A 22,654-nucleotide genomic window follows, 5' to 3' on the forward strand; every position below is an offset into this window, starting at 1 on the left:
CTCTCCTTGCTGGGGCTGAGGAGGGGATAGCAGGTGGCTCTGGCAGCCTGGCTGCCCCTTGCCCTTACCCTCTGAGCCTGGCCAGACCCTCATGTCTCTGTCCCTCTCTCACGCTTGCCCAGGAGGCCCAGGGGCAGGCTACTCACGAGGCCAGCAGACACTTGGAGTGCTTGGCCAACCCCAGGCAGGCGGTGAGGCAGATGACCACGTCCAGGACGAAGAGCAGGAGGTAGGAGAGCCACCTGTGGGGAGGAAAGGGCAGTCAGGGGGCGCAGTGCAGAGCTCCCCACCTGCTGCCCACTGTGGAGGCCTGGAGAGCAGTCCCCAGGCCGCTTTGACCCCTCCTGACAGCAGAGTGCCCAAGCCAGCAGCTCAGCAGACTAGGCCAGGGCACATTCCCCGCCCTGAGCAGGAAGGACCCAGCATGCTTGGTCTGAGGGTCTTCTGGGGCCCCACTCCCATTTCTGCCCGGACAAAGGGACTCCGCCATCTCCCTGCCTTAACTTCCCGGCTTAGTGTCCAAACCAGTGCCAGCCAATAGAACCTGAGGCAAGGATGGACAGGTTCTATATCTGCACTGCCCAATTCATAGCCGCTACCTGCATGTGACTTTTGAGAACTGGAACGTGGCTTGTGTAACTCAGGAAATAACGTTGGGTTTACTTTGATTAATTGAAATTTAATAGCCACATGTGGCTGGTGGCTACCACAGGTCTAAACCGTCTCTGCAGCCTCCAGCAGGCATGTCCTTGGACCGGCTCCCTCTGCTTCTAGAACTGTCTGTGGCTTCAGAACCAGGCAAGGTAGGACATGCATATCTGGAGATGTAAGAAAGGCTCCTGCGATGTCCAGTCCTTTGCCAGAATCTCCGCCTGGATTCCCCAAGGCCTCCCGTCTTGTCCTCCTAGCTGTCTGGGATCAACCATTTAAGATACTGCAATCAACATTTGTGCCTACACTGAGCTTGGCAGCAGCGATGCCCAGAGAAGTGGGCTCACCCCCAGATCATCAAGGTGCTTGTGATGGGGCAGGGGAGCCCAGGGCAGCCCCAGGGCCTCGATGTGAAGAGGCACACTCAGCCACCAGACCTTCCAGCCCCACCCTCCTCTGGCCTTTTTACCTGGGATGGAATGCATTGTATCCCCCCTCACCAAAAAAAAAAAAGTTACGATGTCCTAACCCCTGTACCTGTGAACGTGACCCTGTTTGGAAATAGGAGTTTTCTTTTTTTTATCTTAATGAGATCATACCAGATTTGTGTACTGTTGAGCCGATTCCCACTCATAGCAACCCAATAGAACAGAGGAGAACTGCCCTATAGGGTTTCCTAGGCTGTAATCCATACGGGAGCAGATTGCCAGGTCTTTTCTCTCACAGAGCTGCTGATGGATTCAAACCACCGATCTTTCCATTAGCAGACCTTTCAGTTAGCAGTCCAGCGCTTAACCAGGGTCCCAGGCTCCTGCACAGCCAACAGTCCCACCTGTGAACTTGCTAGAAATGCAGTTTCTCAGCCCAGCCCCTGCCCTACTGAATCAGAAACTCTGGAGGTGGGCCCAGAGACAGGTGTTTTAACAAGCTCCCCAGGTGATTCTGATGCCTGCTCAAGTTTGAGACCCTCTGAGAGGGGATGTCATCTTTACTAAGGGAGCAGATCACCAGCTCTTTCCTCCTGCGAAGTTGCTGGGCGGGTTCGCGCTGCTGACCTTTTGGTGAGCAGCTGATTGCTTAAACATTGAGCCACCAGGGCTCTCATATCACACTAGGGTGGTACTACTCCAAACCTAACAGCAGCTAAGTGGCACAAATGGTTAAGTGCTCAACTGCTAGCCAAGTTTGGTGGTTTGAATGTACCCAGAGGCGCCTTGGAAGACAGGCCTGGCAATCTGCTTCCTAAAGGTCACAGCCTTGAAAATCCTATGAGTAGCTTTCCTTCGCACACATGGGGTCTCCATGACAGCAGCTAACAACAAGAACTCTACATCCAATCCCTTCTAAAAAGAGCAGACCAGACAGACACACACAAAGGTGGAAAAGATCAGGTGACGGACCGTCTACAAGCCAAGGAATGCCGGGGGCTGCCGAAAGGAGGGATTCTCCCCTAGAGCCGATGCCCTCATTTGGACTTCTAGCCTCCAAAATTGTAAAACAACGCATTTCTTTAAAGCTACGCGCCCCCAACACCCTTTTAACTCCCCCAGACACCCTTTTAACTCCGTACTGAAGTCACTCCCGAGGTTCACCCTTCAGCCAGATTAGACAGGCCCATAAAATGAGACTAAATGGGCACACCAGCCCAGGGGCAAGGACAAGAAGGCAGAAAGGGACAGGAAAGCTGGTAATGGGGAACCCAAGATCGAGAAGGGGAGAGTGTTGACATGCTGTGGGGTTGGCAACCAATGTCACAAAACAATATGTGTATTCATTGTTTAATGAGAAACTAATTCGCTCGGTAAACCTCCATCTAAAGCACAATTAAAAAAACAACAAAAAAGTCTACCCACTTATATGTTTTGTTACAGCCACACTAGGTAACTAAGATCCCCTCAGGGCTGATGGGAGAAGGCAGACACACATCTGCTGGACATCTGGATAAGTCACCTCACCTTTTGAGCCTCAGTTTCCTCATCCGTACAGGAAGCTGGAACTCCTCAGCTCCCAGGGCTGGGGTGCGGACTGCATGCTTGATCAACACACAAAGGGAGATACGTCCCTCTCTGTGGCTTCTCCAAAGCAGGCTGAAGAATGAGGAGGACTTCAAGCCCGTGGGTGCTGAGAAGATCCAAAACAAACCACTCTCCTCTCTTTCCCTTCCAAAGAGAATTTCAAGGCCACCTCATCTAGCTGCTCCTTCCACTGTGCTGCTGATGCCTGGGCCAGCCCGAGGAGGGGCCGAATGGAGGCCAGGGCAGGGTGGGAGCTGAGACAGGGCACTTCCCCCGGTCACAAAGGAACAGAGTCTTTTGATCATGATTTCTCTTGATGCAAGAGCCAAATACATTCTTCGACCCCTCCTCTCCACCAACGGCTCTCTGCTTCACTAACACCATAAAACCAAATACCTGCTGACGTCGAGTTGATTCGGACTCACAGTGACCCTACAGGACAGAGTAGAACTACCCCATAGGGTCTTCAAGGAGCAGCTGATGGATTCGAATCACCGACCTTTTGGTTAGCAGCCAAACTCGCAACCACTGTGCCACCAGGGCTCCAAGCACCATAAAGCAGGTGAGAAAGAGTTTGGACAGTGGGTAGGGAGTGGGGTGGAGCTCGAAGAACTTTGCAAAGAGGCCAGAGGGGGAGGAAGCAGGCTGGAACCCACCCAGCAGCCCAGAGAGGTTCTTTTCACCTTTATGAATTGGGACTTCAGGCCAAAAGAAAGGGCCTAACCAAGATCCTCGCCCCTAGCACAGGACGGGGCAGGGTCTACCGTGGACACCTGGGGTGCCCAGGAAAGGAGTTAGTTGCTCTCCACTCCGATGAGGCCACCAATGAGCAGTTTCCTTAGGACCTGGACGGAACCTTGGGGCCATCTAGTGTTAGGATCCCATTCTTCAGATTGGAAGACTGAGCCTGTTCCAGGGTTTGCAGGCTCCCCATCCAGAGCTCTCCCTCCACAGACACAGCCAGCCAAGAAGTTGCTCTCAAAACCCTGGCTTCACATTTCAAACCTAAAGATGTCTTTTCTCCTCTCTCCCCTACACTTAACAGCAGCAGGAAATCAAGTTAGGAGTGCGTCTAATCCACTTAGCACGTTTGTGTCTCAATGCGTTTCTCCACACCCACGCCTCCTGTTGTAATGGGTTCCTGGAAACAGCTCTGCTTCTCCCAGGGAAGCTCGGCGATGCTAACCAAGAACTTGGCTCTGCCCGAGCTGCTCCGCCCTCACTCCCTGGCACCTCCCACATCCATGCTTTTTTCCACCTGATCAGTATACACGCCTTGGCCCCCCCGGAGTACAAGCCTTTTTGAAGATGGTTGTCTGCAGGCTTTTTATCTCTTACAATACTTAGCCAGACCTTGTGCAAAAGTACATACCTGGATGGCTATGCTCAAGAATCATCTGGAAAGCAAAGATGGGAGGTCTTCCAGAGGAGATGCAGCCCCAAACCCTGCTCCATGAATAAAGCCTTTACTCTAAGGCAGCTCAGGTGAGAGAAAGAGTGTGCAAACCAGGGCTTTGAACTGGTTCGTTCCGGTCTGACGCCCTGCTGAGAATTTGCATTTCCACCCCAGATATACTGAAGCAGAATCTACAGTCTAACAAGATCCCCAGGTGATTCTTATAGATCCCCAGGTTTATGCATAAGGTATATACATAAGAGTCACCTGGGGATCTTATTAAAAGGCAGATTGTGCTTCAGGGTATCTGGGGTGAAATGCAAATTCTCAGCAGGAGGCTGAACATGAATGAATTGGTTCGAGGCACAAAATATCCTCTATTTTCAGGAGCCACAAGGTGCCAATCTTGGAACAGACCTTGTCTGCTTAAACTCAAACAGAGGATGAGGAGCTAGGGGATGGGAGTCACAGGGGACCCCCTCAGCCACCCATACTAAAACAGCTGCTGTGCGGTTATCACCACCTCTCCTGCTTTTAATAAAACCCACTTAAATGCTACCTTCAGCCCTAAAATGTGCATGGTCCAATGCCAGGTGCCCCCAGAGAGAAGGAGAGGGTCAACACAGACAGCTGCTTCCTATCCCTCTACACCCCAATGACAGATTTCACAGCCTCAGGCAATGAATGGCCCGTGTCACAGAACTACCAGGTACCAGTGTTGTGAGTCACAGGAAGGCACAGACAGCCCTTAACTTTTGTAGTTTCTTTCCGTCCCTTGGGAGAAACTTTTGCACATGAGCATCCACTTGGCAGGACGCTGGACTAAGGTCCCCTTCAGTCAAGACTGTCCGTGGCATCCTGGAAGTGCAGGGCAGGATGGGCTGGGAAGGCGAGACAAGGGGCTCCAGCCAGAGCCTTGGGGTCCTGAGCTTCCCCTCCTCAGGGCCCTGCCATCTCCTACCTTCTAGGCCAGGGCAGGGCAGGGCTAGGGAGGACCAAGAAGATGGTGGAAGCTGCTGTCCATGGGACACAGGAGAGGTTCTGAAAGTTGGGTCCCTGACAAGCTGCATCAGCACCATCTGGGACCTTGCTAGAAATGTAAATTCTCAGCCCTGCTGTCAGAAACTCTGGACGTGGGGCCCAGTGCTTTATGGTTTAACAAGCCTTCCAGGTGATTCAATGAGCCCTAATGACAACAGGGGAACTTCCCAGTTTGGGCCCGGAGATGCAGGCGTGGATGGAGAAAGTCAGTGCACCCCGGCCCCTCCCCTCCGCCTCACACGGCCCCTCACCTGTAGTACTCCACGTAGCCGGTCTGGTCGGCCACCTTGGTCAGCTCGGCGGTGACGTCCCTCCACGCCGGCAGCCCCGAGAGCTGGCCCATGATGTTGCCGGCCATCTGCTGCATGAGCTTCAGGGTCTGGATGTAGTCACCGCGGGCTGCGAAGATCTCACTGAGCCGGGCCAGGTGCTGCTCCAGGTCCAGCTGCATCTTCTGGGTGGTGCCAGAAACCTACAGAGGGGCAGGGGAAGGGGTGAATCTGGCCCTCTAGGTGAGAGGAAGTGAGCGAGTAGAGCCCCTGGCTCTAGCTCTGGGGAAGAAGGTCTTTGCGGGGGCAGAAGACGGCTGCCCGGGTGTGAACGAATGACCGCTCACCCCCAGCCCCATGGAGCCTAGGAGCCTGTAGCCCCAGGGAGGAGGGAAAGTAGAGGCCCTGTCACCCAGCCAGCCCCTCACAGCTCTCAATCCTGGGGGGCAGGCCCTGATCTGGCCCCCACCTGGGCTCCAGAGTCTTTCTATAAATAGAGACCAGGAAGGGAAAACAAACAAAATAACCCTTTTTTTCCTTGAAAGTTTTCTTAAAACTTTAAACTCCTTGGATGATGAATTCTTTTTTAGAATGAAGAATAACAGGTTTAAACTGAAGAGTTCCTCTGTTGCTACGTGACCTTCTAGCCCCACGAAAGGATTGCTAAATGCCCTAGAAGAGAAAGGCTTTGTTGCAGAGCTAGCAGCAGCTCAGAGCTTCCCATGCACAACAATCCAACGCTGAAATAACAGATCTGGTCCGTCTCTGAGGAGCCTGGGCATTTGACAGCAGGAGGAAATCAGGGCCTTCTCTGCATGCTCTGCCCCACCTTCCCCCCACCCCCCACAGCCCCGCCGGCGTCTGTCCTGCCAGATGGGTGAACAGGTTCCTGTCCCCTGGCTGGACTTTAAGGGCTTAGAGCCGAGTGGCCCCTGAAGAAAGTACCTGTCTATTCAGAGGGAGGGATGGAAGGGACAGTGGCTGTGACTGTCCTTAACTGGTTTGCAAACAAGGCATACAGGTGGGGCTTGGTACTACAGGATTCTGGGAAAGGTGGTATTTAAATGAATGAAGCAGGGTTTTGAAAGCCTCAAAGCAAAGTAAATCGAATCAGTCGCCATTGAGTCGATTCCAACTCACAGTGACCCTGTGCATGTCAGAGTAGAACTGTGCTCCGTAGGGTTTGCAATGGCTGATGGTTCAGAAGTAGATCACCAGGCCTTTCTTCCGAGGCGATTCCGGGTGGACTTGAACCTCCAACCCTTTGGTTAGCAGCTGAGTGCATTCACTGTTTGCACCACCCAGGGTCTCCCTGGGCTTGGTACTAGAAAGGAGCTTTCAAGTCATCCAGACCCTGGGTTCCCACGGGGCCTGGGGACACAGGCCGGAAACCCCAAGCATGTCCCTCCTGAGCCTGCACAGGGCCTGCGTATCGGCTGCGAGGGAAAGAAGGGCTTTGTTGTTCTGACCTGTCACACGCAACCAAGGAGCACAACTGGCGGGGGGAGGTGCTGAGCCTCAGCCGGCAGCCTTCGTACGACAAAAACGCCACAGGGACAGCTCAGCAACGAGGCCAAGGCCGATGAGCTAACGCTGCCGGAGGCCAGCTCTGGGTTCGCTGTTAGGGGGACTGAACACTGAGGTTGTGGCCTTTCACATCTGTTTCACGCTCTAAGCTCCTGATGCCAGGAAAGAGAATGGCTCTGTGTGTTGTTTTTCAACGTCAGCGGCTGCTTTCCTCTTCCTGCTTGCATCTGGTTCTTCAAAGCTTGTGAAAGGCTAAGAGATGCCAGCGACCTTGCAAAGTGCAGGGGCGTGCAGCTTCACAAAGGGGGAAGCATGTAAAAGTAAACTCAGTAACTAAATTAAAACAAACAAACAAACCACTGCCCTCGAGTCAATTTGGACTCATAGCGACCCTATAGGGCAGAGTAGAACTGCTCCATAGGGTTTCCAAGGCTGTAATCTTTACGGGAGCAGATGGCCAGGTCTTTCTCCTATGGAGCTGACCTTTTGGTTAGCAGCGGAGTGCTTAACCACTGTGCCACCAGGGCTCCTCTAGTAACTAAATATCATCCTGATAAACTTTTCCTTCTTGATGTAGTAAGTCAATGCGTGTACAAGTGCTTTGTACCCATATGATACAAAGGGCACTATTATCAAACTACATCATGAGCCAACCAAGTAATACGTGTTATTTTTATGTATCTCTATTATATCAAGAGTCCTTGGGAGGTGCAAACGGTAACGTGCTTGGCTGCTAACCAAAAGGTTGGAGGTTCAAGCCCACCCAAAGGTGTCTCGGAAGAAAAGTCTGGTGACCTACTTCTGAACAATCAGCCACTGTACACCAACAAGTCCACTCTGACAAACATGGGGGTTGCCGTGAGTTGGAATCGACTGGACGGTGACCGCTTTGTATATCAAATGAACTTTAGAGCAAAGAGCTTTGAAAATTATCTTCAAACTTTCTCCATAAGACCACTTTTTTTTTCCTTTCCTAACTCCAAATTTTTAACTTTTCTACTTCTTAAAACCCAACTTGAAAAAGCAAAAGGCATTAAACGTCTGTCAGCCTCTCTCCTTCCTCCTGATGTCTTCCCACAGGAAACAAAACGAAGTAACAAAAAATTATAATCACAAAATGGACCTTCTTTCTCTCAGCTCTCCTCCTTCTCCTCCTCCCCCATTCCTTAGGGATTCCAGTACACAGCACTCCCCGCTAGGAGACACAGGTGGAGTGGTGCCAGATGTGGAGCCCGCCTTGCTCCTGCAGAGAACCAGTAGCTGTGAGAAGGAGAGGAGGAGTTGGGCCTTCTTCTAGGCTGGGGCAGGCTTAGGGAGGAGCAAGAAGATGGTGGAAGCTGTTATCCCATGGGACACAGCAGTGGTTCTCAGAGTGACGTCCCCAGTAGCAACATCAGTTGTTGTCTGCCGTTGATTCTGACTCATAGCGACCCTATAGGACAGAGTAGAACAGCCCCAGAAGGTTTCCTAGCTGTAATCTTCATGGATCGGGGCCCTGGTGGTGCAGTGGTTAAGTGTTCGGCTGCTAACCAAAAGGTTGGCAGTTCAAATCCACCAGGCGCTCCTTGGAAACCCTATGGGCCAGTTCTACTCTGTCCTATAGGGTCACTATGAGTTGGAACCGACTTGACGGCAATAGGTTTGGTTTCGGTTTTTTAAAATCTTTATGGGAGCAGATTGCCAGGTATTTCTTCCACAGAGGCGCTGGGGGGTTCGAACCACCAAACTTTCAGTTAGCAGCCCGGCACTTAACCCTGCGCCCTGTGGTTCCTGCACAGCTAGAGCACCTCCCACCTGTGAACCTGCTAGAAAGGCAGTTTCTCAGCCCAGCCCCAGCCCTACTGCACCAGAAACTCTGGAGGTGGGCCCCAGCCCTCCAGGTGATTCTGATGCCTGCTCAAATTTCAGAACCTCTGAGCGAGGCCAATTCTCAACTCAAGAGGTGCTCAGGGGAGGGCAGACGGGGCAGGAGATGAGGTGGCAAGCTTCTGGGAGCTGAGGGGAGGGCTGGATCTCAGATTCAGGAAGGTAAGCGGTTGGAGAAACCCAGGATTAAGACCTGGGTTCCCGCCCTTGCTCTGAAACGTACCAGCTTTCAACCCTGGGACAGAAGCTTCTCCTTCCTCAGGGAGGCTCTCTGTGTCTCAGTTCATCTCAGGCTGCCCACAGGCCTGCTGTGGACTCAACGTGGGCGCCTGAGAGGACCCACCTGTCCACTAGTAAGTATGGCACAAACACGCGGCGAAGCTCCAGGGGTGGCTGAGAAAGCTGAGACCCTGAGGGGTTAGGGGCTTGCCCGGGCCCTCTTCACCGTGTGGGCAGTTGGGGTGCTGGATCCACAGAAGGGACCCTCGGACTTTGCCAACCCCTGGGCTCCAGCACTCCCAAATGACCCCTTTGTAACCTCCCAATTCGAGTGTGCAGGTCGGCCTGAGCCTCTACCCACTGCCTGGCCCACTGAGGCACAAGCCTCTCGGGTAGAAAGGCGCAGGCGTGGGGCTGGGGGTCCAGGAAACGGGAGGGCAGAGGAGGGTCCACCCACTGTGTGCTGGATGCAGCCCCAGAAGGCCTCTTGCTGGCCACCTGATCTGGGCCCCCAGGATGGCCCAGGTCTAAGTCGGCCTGACCAGTCCCATGAACCCCCTCACTCTGCCGCCCACCAGACCATCCCCAATCCAAGCCTCCTCTCAATTGCAGGATGATTATAATAATTAGGATAATGGCTCTCATTACTGTAATTACCCCCATTTGGAGCCTACTTTGTAGTTTACGAGGCGCTTTCACCGACATTATCTCATTTAGGATCATTTATCTGCTATTTGGCCTTCACCCTCAGAGCTGGTCCAGCGCCCTGCCTGGGCCCGGGGTGGGGGGCCGTCATGGGGCTGGAAGCAGCCGGAGGCCCTGGGACTCCTGCATTCACTCTTCAGTCTTGGCGGAGAGAGGACAAGGGCTGATCTCAGAACTTGCCGGGCCCCTCCCTGTGGGCACACGGGGGCTTCAGACATGGGGCTTGCTGTGAAATGTCCAGACTTAGCCCCAGAGCCCTTCCAGGCCTAGGGGCAGATGGGCCCAGCTGGGGGTCTCGTTCCCAACTGGTCTTCCTGCATAATTCTCACCCACAGGGATGAAGACTCTGAGCTCTTGCTTTCCCATCCCAGTGGCTCTGAGAGTTTCTCAGTCCCTGGGGAGATGCAAAAGGTTTAAGCTCGACTACTAGCCTAAAGATTGGTGGTTTGAACCTACCTAGTGGTGCTATGGAAGAAAGGCCTGGCAATCTGCCTCCGTAAAGATTACAGCCAAGAAAACCCACTCTGTTAACTCGTGGGATCTCCATGAGTCAGAATTGACTCAGCAACAGGTTTGGTTTTGGTCTGGGGAGACAAGGACCACCCCTATAATTGTCACAAGTTAGAAAGTGAAGGTCACACCACTGGGGCTTCCCAGGCACAGGACTCTCCCATCTGTGCTGTGTTCCTCCTTGAGGGTTCTGGCGGGGGTGGGTGGAGAAAAAGGGGGAGGCCAGACACAGCCCAAAGGGCAGTAATTATGGAGCCCCTCCCCCCAGGGCCCAGGCATGGGTGGCGACATCCAGGCGGTGAGTCCCCTCTGGCCCCGAGCCAGGTGATATCCACACCTCCAGGACTCATCAGGCCCATGTCAGTCCCTGTGTCAGCTCCTCCATCCCAGCTGCCCTGCTCGCGCCCCAGCGTCCTCATCTTCCAGGGTGGGCAGGGGGTCCCAGTGGACACAGGAGACCTGCCCCCTGCTCTGCCCCTGACCCTCAGCCCCAGGAAGGGCTCCCTGGGGCCAGAGACAGCCTGTGTCTTTAAGGTGAGTCACTGAAGGGAGCGGCTGACCGAGGGATCAAAGTCTTTGAGCCGCTTAGCGCAGAAGCTCAAAGGAGGTCGGATCCTCTTCCAGCAAATGCCAGGGCTGAGGATCCTTGACACAAAGGGCCACGTGCTGGGGCTGTCACCCTCTGCTGGGGATCTGGTCCACAGAGGACCTGGGAATAGCGTGTACGGCCAAGGACTGGTGTCCCTGAAAGCTACCCTTTGCCGTTCCTACCAAAGCCTTGCTTCCAAGGGAGCACCAGGGCTGCCACGGGGCCACCTGGAAAACTGGCCCAAAAGACCCTGCAGCTATGGTGCAGGCAACATGTACCGGGCGGAGGGCTGAGGTCAGCATCTGAGGAAACCATGGCTCCCTGCCCTCTGTCACTATCCCTCTGGCCAGAGGCTCAGCAAGGTAGCCCTTTCCTTCCTCCGGCCAGCCCAGCACAGTTTTGTACTTGAGCCCCAGCTGGAGTTGAGGCCCCAGAGCTAGAGCCCAGGTTTGGGGTTCAGGCTGTGCACGTGGGGCTTTTTACCTGGTTCTCCTTTGGCAAGTGAGAACCTGTCCCGCTCCTGCAAATGACGGGATTTGACCTGGGCGCCCTCCACCCCTCCAGGACTCTCTTTAGTCCTCCCTCCCACCCCTGCCACTGCTCTCAGCTGGGGAAGCAGAAAGCGCCCGTTCACTCCTGGTGTGGGACACTGTGGCCCAGAGGGACATCAGCATCACACAGGCCTCAGTGTTGGAGCCGCCACTGGCAGGGGCCTAACTGGGGAGCCCTTGTTCAGGCTGCACTGACCTCCTGGACTGTGGCCAGGCCCCGCCAGCTGCCCACGAGCCTTACCAGAGAATCGATCCCGGAGAAGGTGTGGTTGGCGTTGTCCAAGGAGTAGATCAGCTGGTACACCCCATCGTTGGTCTCGCTGTTTCCATAGAAACCAACGCCCACAGCAGCACTATGGGCAAGACCCCAAACAAAAGTTAGAGGTGACACCAGAGGGGGACAGGTTAGTGACTTTAGCTGAAGAACCCTTTCCTGGGGGGCAGGGATGATGGCTAAACCTCTGGGAGGTGGGGTAGCAGGGGGTGGGGCAGCACAGACACATGGCAGCAACCAGCTGGTCCCCAGGCTCTGGTCCACTCACTTCGTAGCACGTTTCATGCAGGTAACAGGAAAATACTACTGTCTTCTAGTCCAGTGGCTCTGAAAGGTGGGAGATTGCAGGTCCTGGCCCTAGAGATTTGGACACAGCAGGTCTGCGTGGAACCCATACTTTCCACCACCTTCCAGGTGATTCTGACACACAGGTGGCCTTGGAAAGGGCTGATGTCCAGTAAAATCACACACCAGGTGCCCTACTGGGTCTCTCCTGACACCTCCAGGAACAGGGAACTCTCCCTCTCCATTCTCCACCACTTCTCCCATTCGCCACGCCGTCCACGGGGCAGCCTGTTCTTGTGCTGAAGGATCCCAGCTGCTAGAAAGTTCCTTCTGAAACTGCGCTGCAACCCACCTCCTAAACTCACACACCATGGAGGCAGCCCAGAATATATCTCCCATCCACATGACACCCCTCAGACCACCGTATGTGGCTCCCACGTCACCCTTTACTCTCCTGCCGTCCATGTTGGACACACATCCTCCTTCTGGGTAAGGTCTCCAGACCCTTCTGACCTCATCACCACCCTCCAGACTCAACTCTCTTGAATTGGCCCACATCCCTCTTAAGCCTGGCCTCTGTGTGAAGCGCCAAAGCCCAGGCTGTCTATCTAGCTCCATGCACAGGGGGACTAATTAGTTATGCCTGAGGACCACGTGAACATGGCCTGTGTGTGTCCTCGCCCAACCTTGTGGTCCACGACCAGCCCTAGATTTGTTCACATGAACTGCTGTGAAGCTGGCTTCTCCTCCAGCCTCTCGTGTGTATTGATTTTTTTTTTTTAAATAAAAGCAGAACTTTCAATCTCTTCCTGTTAAATTCCATCTGGTTGGCTTCAGCCCAACATTCCAGGCTGAACGAAGCACTTCAAATCCCAACTCCGCCACCTATCATATTTTATCTGACCCATACCACTTGGGGTCATCCGAAGATTTAAGAATCAGCCTCCTGGGTTTTCATTCAGCACGCTAAATTTTCTGGGGGAAAAAAATGAATACACACATGCATGTATTTATACTTTCTCTTTTCTTTTTTTATAGGAGAGGATATAGGATGGAGTCTTCTGGAAGGTTGTTAGAGACTTCCTTCTAGGCCCCTAATTTAGTGTTTCCCAGGGAGTAGTCCCTGGACCCTAGAACAGAATCACCTGTGGTCCCTGTTAAAAAGGTGTGGATAAGTGGGCTCTGTCCTGAACCCACTGAATCAGCATGGTCTGGGAACGAGCACTTTAAAACAAGGTTCCAATGAGCTTCATCTGCCTGTGTGTGTAAATACAGATACACGGACTAGGCAAAGTAGACGGAGTCATAGACATAGACTAGACGTACAATAGACTTAGATATAAGAGACATACACTAGACATACATAGATCAGACACAGATATAGACCAGAGACACAGAGTCGACAGAAGACACACACTCACATACACACATCTGTGATTTGCCATCCACAGTGTTCTCTGGATTCAGCCAGTGTTGTTTAACCAGCTTGGAATCCACTTAACTGCAGCATCATCCAGCCCATATTTCTCTGTCTAGCCTACAGGGATACTGTGAGGAACTTTTATCAAATGCCCAGCTGAAAGTTTAACATATTAAATTGATTATATTTCCATGTCCTCCATTTTGTAACTTTATTAAAAGAGAAAATTATTTGTATCGTGACCTGAAAAAGACCTTCTGTTGGCTCCTTGTGCCTATAACTTCCTCTTCTAATTAGCTGTTTCATGATCCAGTCTTTTCTGGGGACTCCACACAGAGCCGAGGCTTTTCCATTCATCTAAGCCTCCCTGGGCATTCTAGGTTTCCGTGCTTCTCCTAGTCTTTGGATTTATCGGAGACAGCCCATGAGTGGCTGCGAGATGGCTCTGGTCTCCCAGGACCAGATATCACCCTGGCAGCTCAGTGAGGGCCCCTCTCAGCCCTCTCCTGCCTGTGCACATGGAAGACTACTCTGCTTGCCTGCAAAGAAAACGAATAGGCTGGGAGGCTCCGCCTTCTCTGTTACGACAACACCACTATCTTTCTCAAATATAGGATCATGGTCTGCCCTCCCCCCAAAACAGAGGACAAGGATGTCTTCTCTTATCCAGTCTCCCTGCCCCTTCTGTCTTTTCAGGAACCTCTTGTCCATACTCTCTTCTCTGTGTTGAATCTCCCCCTTCCACTGGGTGCCTGTTATGCTCAACCAAGCTCTCTCCCATCTTAAATTCCCACACCTTTGACCCTCCATCCCTTCCCCTCCTGCCCTCTTTCTCTACTCCCTCCCCCCTCTTCTTTTTTCTCGGCCCCCTCTCCCTCAACTCACTCCAATCTGACTCCTTCTCCTATATCCTGGTGAACACAGTTTCAGCCAAGGTGACCAATGATCTCTAGGCCACTCATTCTGATGGCGTTTTCCAACCCCTGTCTTACCTGGCTGATTATGACACTGGACGGGGCAGCTCTCCCTCTCCCTAAACCCCTGCCCCAGGGCTCCTGTGACCTTGTAGTTTCCCCTTTTGCTACCTGGCCATGACATGATGTACTTCAAGGCCTGGCCCTGGGTCCTCTTCTGTCCCCACTCTTTGCTTTTCCTGGGGCAGATCTCACCTGGATCCATGGCCTGCACACCATCTACTCTACAACTCTCAGATTTATAACTCCAGCCCTGGGTTTCCACTGGCGTCCCTGACATTCCCACTTGGAGGTTTCAAGGCATCTTAAACTCAGTCTGTGATCTTCTCCCTCTTCAGGTTCTCTGTCAGGTCCCACACCTCAGCGGGTGTGCCACATCTTCCATCCAGGTGCTTAAGCCAGAAACCTGGGGGTCAACCTTCAGGAGCTCCTTCTCCCTTCCTCCCATCCGGCTCATCATCACATCCATCCGCCTATCCTTTTGTCCATGGCCCATGCCCAGAGCAAGCCCCACGCTGGCCTGCTCTTGACAGGAGATTTTTAACCCCATAGTGACCTGTCAGGAGTTCCTCTGTTGGAGTTCTTAAACTCCAGCTTGAGTTGGCCCTTGAAGTTTATTAGTTAAGCCCAGGCCACGTGTCTGCCTGAGCCCCAGAGCCCATCATGTGCTAGATGCTTCATCACTTCTACAACACAGCTTCGGGCTCCTCCCTGCCTGTGGCTTGGATAATCTTTACACCCCAGGCAGGTCGGCAATGACAAACGTGCCCTGCTGGATGAGTGAGCGGAGGCCAGCGAGGTGATGAGCCCCTCTGGGCTGAGAACTCGGCCGCCTGCATGCCCAGGTTCACGGGTCTGTTCCTGCTGCACCTTCACTGCCAAGGGCAGTGACATCTCCTGTTCAGGTTCTCAGACACGACACACACGTGGGAGTGAGGGTCTCTAACCCTAGAGAGCCACCACGCCCTAGGAGGGTCTCAGAGTGACACTAACCTTTCAGAAAAGCCTCTGTAGATACCCAAACAAGAAAAACGCAGCAGCTCCTGCAAACGGACTCAGCTTGGGCATGGGCACCCCTTCTTCCCAGGTAGGGTGACTGGGAGTCAGGAGCCCTCACCTCCTTGTCGAAAGCCAAGAGCGGGCTAATGGCACTAAAAATTAATGACCTCATGTGAAGATGGAAGTGATGTGGCCTGGAGTCAGACTTCCCTCTGAGCTCGGTGACCCGGGTGGCAGCTGAGAGGGGGCAGGGGCAGAGATGCCCACTGTCCAGAACTGCTGCCAGGTGAACCTTGCAGGGAGCTCCCTGCCTGGGCTGGACAAGCCCACCCGAGGGCAGGGCTGGGGAGGCCCTGGCATCTCACTCCTGTTGCTTGGCAAGAAAAGGGCCAGCATTCGCTCTAGGGATAAGTTCTCCCACCGAGGTGCCTGGAGTCGGTCAGAAGGGTGTGGCCACTGGAGGCTTGTCAGGAAGAAACGGGTGGCACTCACAGCCGCAGTGGCTGACCCACCATGGGGGCCCAGGCAGCTAACGCTTTAACTCCAGCATGTCTGCCGAGGCTGTCCCTCCCGCCCCTGAGCCCCACGCACCCGACCCACCCAGGTGGGCACTCACCAGCAGACGAGCCCCGCCAGCATGGCCGTCCAGGTGACGCAGCAGGAGTTGCGCTGCTTGGTCTGCACTCCATCGTCCCGCCGGCAGCAGCACAAGCAGACCAGGTAAACCGCAAGGAAGATGAGGTTCAGCGCCAGGCCCACAGCAGCCACCAGCCCCAGGAACAGCAGCGACTGGGAGATGGGGGAGGCCTGGTGTCAGCACTCGGTTCCAGCAGGGGAGATTCTGGAAGCGCCTGCCCACGGGGCCCCCACATTACCCCCAGGGTATGTGCGTGTAGGAACAGGGACAGAGCTGCACGTCTGTTACCAGCTGTAATGGACTGAATTGTGTCTCCCAAATATGTGTGTGAATCCTAACCCTATACCTGTGGATAAGGAACGCTGGTGCTGCAGCGGTTAAGTGCTTGGCTGCTAACTGAGAGGTCGGTGATTCAAACCCTCCCAGTGGCTCTGCTTCCGTAAAGATCACAGACTAGGGAACCCTGTGGGGCAATTTGACTCTGTCCTATAGGGTCGCTATGAGTCGAAATCAGCTCGACAGCAGACAACAATGTACCTGTTGATATAATCCTGTTTGCAAATAGGGTTTTCATTATACTAATAAGGCCACGTGAGCGTGCGGTGTCCTAACCCTAATCACTTCTGATCACACAGCACATATTTTGGGAGACACAGTTCAGTCCATTAGAAGGAGCAGCACAGACACAGGAACAAACACAATGCGGGGGGATGGGGGGGGAGACACCACATGAAGATCGCCAAGGAACCGAGGAACACCGGGGCTACAGAAACTGAGACAAGGATCTTGCCCCTGAGCCGGCACCCTAACTTCAGACTTCCAGCCTCCTGAACTGTGAGAAAATAAATTTCTGTTCTTAAAGCTACCCACTTGTGGTATTTCTGTTATAGCAAAACTAGTAAAACAAGACACCATCCTTTCTTCTTGCCTTCCTTCCTTCCTTCTATAATTAGAGTTCCTACTCTATAAACAACAAGTGTCCCACACTTGGGCACTGGGTGGGGAGCGGGATGGGATTAGACTAGGATGTGGGCAGAAGACAAGTGGCCGGGCTTGGTGACCAGCTGAGTGGGGGGTGTGGGAGGAGGAGCTGCGAATCGCTGGCCCCCAGGTTTCTGGCTCCCACACCTGGATGCAGGTATGGGCCTAGGCCCTGCTTGATGAATAGCTCAGAGCACCCAGAGGGGCAAGGCAGGAACGGCCTGCTGACGGTGAGGCCACGGGTGATGAACTGCTTGCCTGGGGAAGACAGAAGCGCCCCAGGGAAGACCTTTGTGGAGAGGGACATCCCATGCACCAGAGCGTCCCGAGACCTCCTGGTGGGGGGAAGGGACTGAGAAGGATGCCTGAGAAGCTGCGTGGGACCTGCAACAGGGCCAGGAAGGAGCTGCCTGGAGTAGCCACCTCTGTACAAACCAAAACCAGGACCCCAACTCACGGCAACCCCATGTGTGTCAAAGTAGAACTGTGCTCCATAGGGTTTTTTTTTTTTTTCTAAATTTTATTTATTTTGTTGTTTTTGTTGAGAATATACACAGCAAAACATACATCAATTCAACAGTTTCTCCGTGTGTAATTTAGTGACACTAATTATCTTATTCTAGAGTTATGCAACCATTCTCACTCCCCTTTTCTGAGTTGTTCCTCCCTCATTGACGTAAACTCACTGCCCTTCTAAGGTTCCTGTCTAATCTTTCGAGTTACTGTTGTCAGTTTGTTCCCATATAGATAATTCTTAAAAGAGCATAATGCTCAAGGCAGACATTCTTTACTGGGTAAGCTAAACTATTGTTTGGTTTTAGGAAGACTTCAGGGATATTTTTGGTTTAACGTTTAAAGATTATCTCAGGGCAATAGTTTCAGGGGTTTATCCACCCTCCATGGCTCCAGAAAGTCTAGAGTCCATGAGAATTTGAAATTCTGTTCTGCATTTTACCTTTTTTGACCAGGATTCTTCTACGGAATCTTTGATCAAAACATTCAGTAATGGTAGCTGGGGATCCCGTGCACCAGAGCATCCCAGGACCCCCTGGGGGAGACAGGGCTGAGCAGGACACCTGGGAAGCTGCATGGGGCCTGCAACAGGGCCAGGAAGGGGCTGCCTGGAGTAGCCACCTCCTCCATGCAAAACAAAACCAGTTGCTGTCAAGTTGACCCGAACTCATGGCAACCCCATGTACATCAGAGTAGAACTGTGCTCCATAGGGTTTTCATTGGCTGATTTTTGGGAAGTAGACTGCCAGGCCTTTCTTCTGAGGTGCCTCTGGGTAGACTTGAACCACCAGCCTTTTGGTTAGCAGCCGAGCATGTTAACTGTTTGTACCACGCAGAGACCCGTTTGTGCAAAGGGCCCCACTATCCCAGTTCAGTCATTCTATGCCCAGAATGTAAAAAGCCTTGTTCCAGGTGTTGGGTGTCCATCAGGACACACACTGTGGAGTGAAAGGGACAGTCGATCCCTGGGTGCCAAGGGGGTAGCCAGCCCCGAATTCTGAAGGGGCAGGAGGTGTCCTTGACCTCTGCCCCGGGGAAATGGCCCCTTTCTCAGGCCGCCTAGCCTCTCAGGGAGCCGCTGTCCATCAGGAAGCCTGATGTCCCCTCCCCCTTGCTCCCTAATCTCTAGATTCAGCCAGATGGACACCAGCTGGCACCGGGTTTGGTGGCTGCCAACCAGGGCTGGTCTTGGCTCCAAACCAGGCTCCTGAGCTGACAGCCTTCCCCTGAGCCTCATGACCCCCAAGAAGCTGAGGTCCAAAGCCCCCAGTGCTCCAGTCTGGGCTGTCAGGGTGCGGGCCTACTTTGGGGTCCCCTTTTATAGGCGGTGGCAATTGGCTTAGTAGCGGAAACAATATTGTGCAGGAGAGCACATACATATACACGTGCACATGCACACACACACACACACATGCACAAGCACACGTACACACGCAGCCACACAGGCACACACACGTGCGTGCACACTCACATGCACACATGCACACACACACAAGCACGCATATACACATACACATGCAAGCACGCACGCACACACGTGCACATACACAGTGCATGCATACACGCACACGTGCACACATGTGCACGCCCACACACACACAGCCCTGAAGAAAAGGCCGGGGGCTGCAGTCCCGAGGTCCAGGGCCATTTTCCGGGGGCAGCGCAGGGTGGTGAGGATGCCTGCTGCAATCACCCTCCCCCGTGCCTGCTCGAGCAGACCCCTGAATCAGCTGCTCTGCTGCCCCTCCCTGCCTGGTCTGGGGATGGTCACCCTGGACACATGGGCTTCTGGGTCTCAGGAATGAATAGCCCAAGTGGTGGGGACAGCCCAGAAAAAGGCAGGGGCGAAGGCTTCTGTAGGAGTGGGTCCCACGGATGTGACTCAGAACTTGGTTTTCACCTCCACCTGGGATCAGTGCATCACAGGTGCTGCTGGGAGCACCTCGCCACCCCCACTCAGCCTCCAGGCAGCTGGGAAGACAGGGCCAGGGGAACTGAGTGATCACCTGCTGAAGTCCTCACAGTGTGGCAGGTGGCTGGGGTTGGTGTTCCCCTCCCTGTCCCCAACCACTGGTTAGCATGGCCTGCCCCGGGGCCTGGCCCCAGGAGTTCCCTGCCCTGGTAAGGCAATGGAATCTAGGTGTCTGCCTGCCAGCCTCCAGCCCACACCCCCTCCTGGAGGGCCCCCGCAGCCCCAGGTCAAGGCAAAGGAGGTCAAGATGGATGGGGGACACTCGTTACCATCGAGTTGATTCTCACCCATAGCAACCCTACAGGACAGAACAGAACTGCCCCATAGGGTTTCCAAGGAGTGGCTGGTGGATTTGAACTGCTGACCTTTTGGTTAGCAGCTGAGCTCTTAACCACTGCGCCACCAGGTTCCACTGGGGGACTAGAGCCTCACTATTCAAAGTGAAAGGAGCCCTAGTGGAGCAATGGTTAAGCGCTCGGCTGCCGACGAAAAGGCCAGGTAGGCAGTCCTGGCTCCATGGGAGAAAGACCTGGCGATCAGCCTCTGTAAAGACTACAGCCTAGAAAACCCTATGGGGCAGTTCTGCTCTGTCACATGGGGTCTCTATGAGTTGGAATCGACTGGATGGCACACACAACAATTCAAAGTGAAGTGCAGCTTGTTAGAAATGCAGAATCTCAAGCCCCACCACCCTAGGCTGAGCAAATCACAACCGCATTTTGAGATGCTCCCCAGGTGATTTATATCCCCCAAGAGTCAGAATCCACTCAACAGCAAACAACAACAATAAAGCGGGCGAGGGGGTCCCTGGGTAGTGCACGTGGTAAAAGTGCTCCACTGCTATCCAAAAGGCTGGAGGTTCGAGTCCACCCAGAAGTGCCTTGGAAGAAAGTCCTGGCGCTCTGTTTAGAAAAGTCAGCTGTTGAAAATCCTACAGAGCCCAGTTCTCCTCTGACACATGTGGGGTGCCATGAATCGGGGTTGACCTGACGGCACTGGTTAAAGTCTGGCAAGCACTGTATTAGTGTTAACAGGGACTCTCAACTTTTCTCTGGAAACTTAATCTTTTCTTGATCAGAATCGTTTAGCAGAGCCCCAGTCTACAAAACAGCCTCAAGAGGAGTTCTGACCGAAGAGAGGATATAAAATGCCAGGCTTGGTCCTGGCCACCCCCTCCCGGATGGGCCCCTGAGATCCCTCTGCTAAAACCCAGGAATCCCTTAACAGTTTGCAAACCACTGTGTAAAAAGCACATCCCATGGCCCAGCAAGTCCACTCCTGGACATGTACCTTCTAGAACGGAGGCTTGTGAACCCCAAGACACATACACAAATGCTCACCAGTCCAGAACTGGAAACAACCCAATGTCCACCAGCAAGAGAATGGACACATACAATGTGTTATATTCATAAAATGGAATATGACACAACCATAAAAAGCAGGTCACAGCTACCTAGGCAACAATATGGATGAATCTCACAGACGAACGTGGAGGGAAACATGCCAGGCACAAAACAGCAAAGACTGTGCTGTTTATACAAAGTTCAAGGCAGAGAAACTAACTCATCTACAGTGGTAGATGTCTGCATAGTAGCGACCTTTGGAAGGGTATTGACTTGGAGGAAGTGAGGGAGGCCCTGGGGGTCAGGAAGACTCTGTTTCTGATCTGGATGGTGTCACCCTATATATACATTGTTGTTGCTGGGTGCTGTAAAGTCAGTTCCGACTCATAGTGACCCTGTGTACAACAGAATGAAACATTGCCCAGTCCTGCGCCATCCTCACAATGGTTGCTATGTTTGAGCCTATTGTTACAGCCACTGTGTCAATCCATCTCGTTGAGGACCTTCCTCTTTTTCACTGACCCTCTACTTTATCAAGCATGATGTCCTTCTCCAGGGATTGGTCCCTCCTGATAACATGTCCAAAGTTAGCAAGACAAAGCCTCGCCATCCTCGCTTCTAAGGAGCATTCTGGCTGTACTTCTTCCAAGACTGATTTGTTAGTTCTTCTGGAATTCCATGACATACTCAATATTCTTTGCCAATACCATAATTCAAATGCATCAATTCTTCTTTGATATTCCTTTTTCATTGTCAAGCTTTCGCATGCATATGAAGCATATATATATATATATAAGCTATATATATAAGGCAAAATCAAACCCTTTATCGTCGAGTTGATTCCGACTCACAGCGACCCTATAGGACAGAGCAGAACTGCCCCCTAGGGTTTCCAAGGACGGGTGGTGGATTCGAACTGCTGACCTTTTGGTTAGCAGCTGAGCTCTTAAACACTGCGCCACCAGAGCTCCATCTCTCTCTCTATATATATATATATTCATGAACCTGCACAGATAAGATTTGTACACATTCCAGTAAGTGATTCCTGATATTACAAAAGCAACAAAACAAAAACCCAGACCAACCTTTGACGCAGATCAGCGGCTGGCTAATACTCAGACCTCCTTAGCTACGCTTTGCATCCAGTTTGCCTCCTGGTGAGGCCCACTATCAATTTATCCCCCAACAGGAAAAACCCTACTTGCGTCCCTGCCCAGCAAGGAAGGATCCTCCAAGACAGGAGTTGGGGCTATTTCAATTTCTCCAAACTCGCCCTTCCCCACCCCCACCCCCACCGTGGTCCCTGGGCTGGCTCCCCTATTCCATACTCTTACCCACTTACCAGGCCTCCCGACCGCCTGCAGCTGGAGCCTTGCCCAGCTGGGCAGCTGGCTTCAGTGAGGTGACTGATGCTGCGGAGGAGGCCTGGGGAACCCAAACTCGGGCCCTTTGTTAGTGGTTCACCTCCAGAACCTTCTCCAGGTCTGGAAGACCAGGGCTGGCTCAGGAAGCTGGGGGGTAGGAGAGGAAGAAGGTGGGCGAGGGAGGGAAGACAGGAGGAGGAGGAAGGAGGGCAAAAAGGAAGGGGGAGGCTGAGGCCTCACCAGCAGCAACATCTCCCCACTGCAAATGGGTAAGTCCCCCTTGCTCCCCAAAAGGTAATTCTTTTCCACCCAGTAACAACTGCAACCACCAGCACCTCCCCATCCCAACCCAACACTGCCCACAAGCTCCTCCTCTCCCTCCTCAGAGTGACTTCAGTTAGTTCTGGTCGTCACTTGGTAGCAAGAAACCAAGATTAGGAAGCACCGACCCAGGACCCAAGTGGGTGGGGGCAGGCAGCGTGGAGGCCGATTTGCATTTGGGGAGTGCTGATGCTGGATCCTGGAGCCCTCATTGTGCAGTAGTTAAGTGCTC

General features: G+C 53.1%; 1 protein-coding gene across 2 annotated transcripts in view; it reads right to left on the reverse strand.

Moving 5' to 3' along the window:
- Positions 1–22,654, reverse strand: part of TTYH2 (tweety family member 2) — a 43,166-nt gene that overhangs the window by 15,598 nt on the left and 4,914 nt on the right. The window contains exons 2-6 of one of the 2 annotated variants that reach the window (XM_004374173.2): positions 18,028–18,043; positions 15,908–16,080; positions 11,581–11,692; positions 5,355–5,575; positions 147–242 (exon numbers count right to left, since the gene is read on the reverse strand). In XM_004374173.2, the coding sequence (XP_004374230.1) occupies positions 147–242; positions 5,355–5,575; positions 11,581–11,692; positions 15,908–16,080; positions 18,028–18,043 (618 nt within the window). The remainder of the gene's footprint in view (positions 1–146; positions 243–5,354; positions 5,576–11,580; positions 11,693–15,907; positions 16,081–18,027; positions 18,044–22,654) is intronic. The other variant, XM_004374172.2, reaches the window with a different exon arrangement.

This window comes from Trichechus manatus, unplaced genomic scaffold (assembly GCF_000243295.1).
Source record: "Trichechus manatus latirostris isolate Lorelei unplaced genomic scaffold, TriManLat1.0 scaffold00028, whole genome shotgun sequence".
NCBI classification, from domain to species: Eukaryota; Metazoa; Chordata; class Mammalia; order Sirenia; family Trichechidae; genus Trichechus; species Trichechus manatus.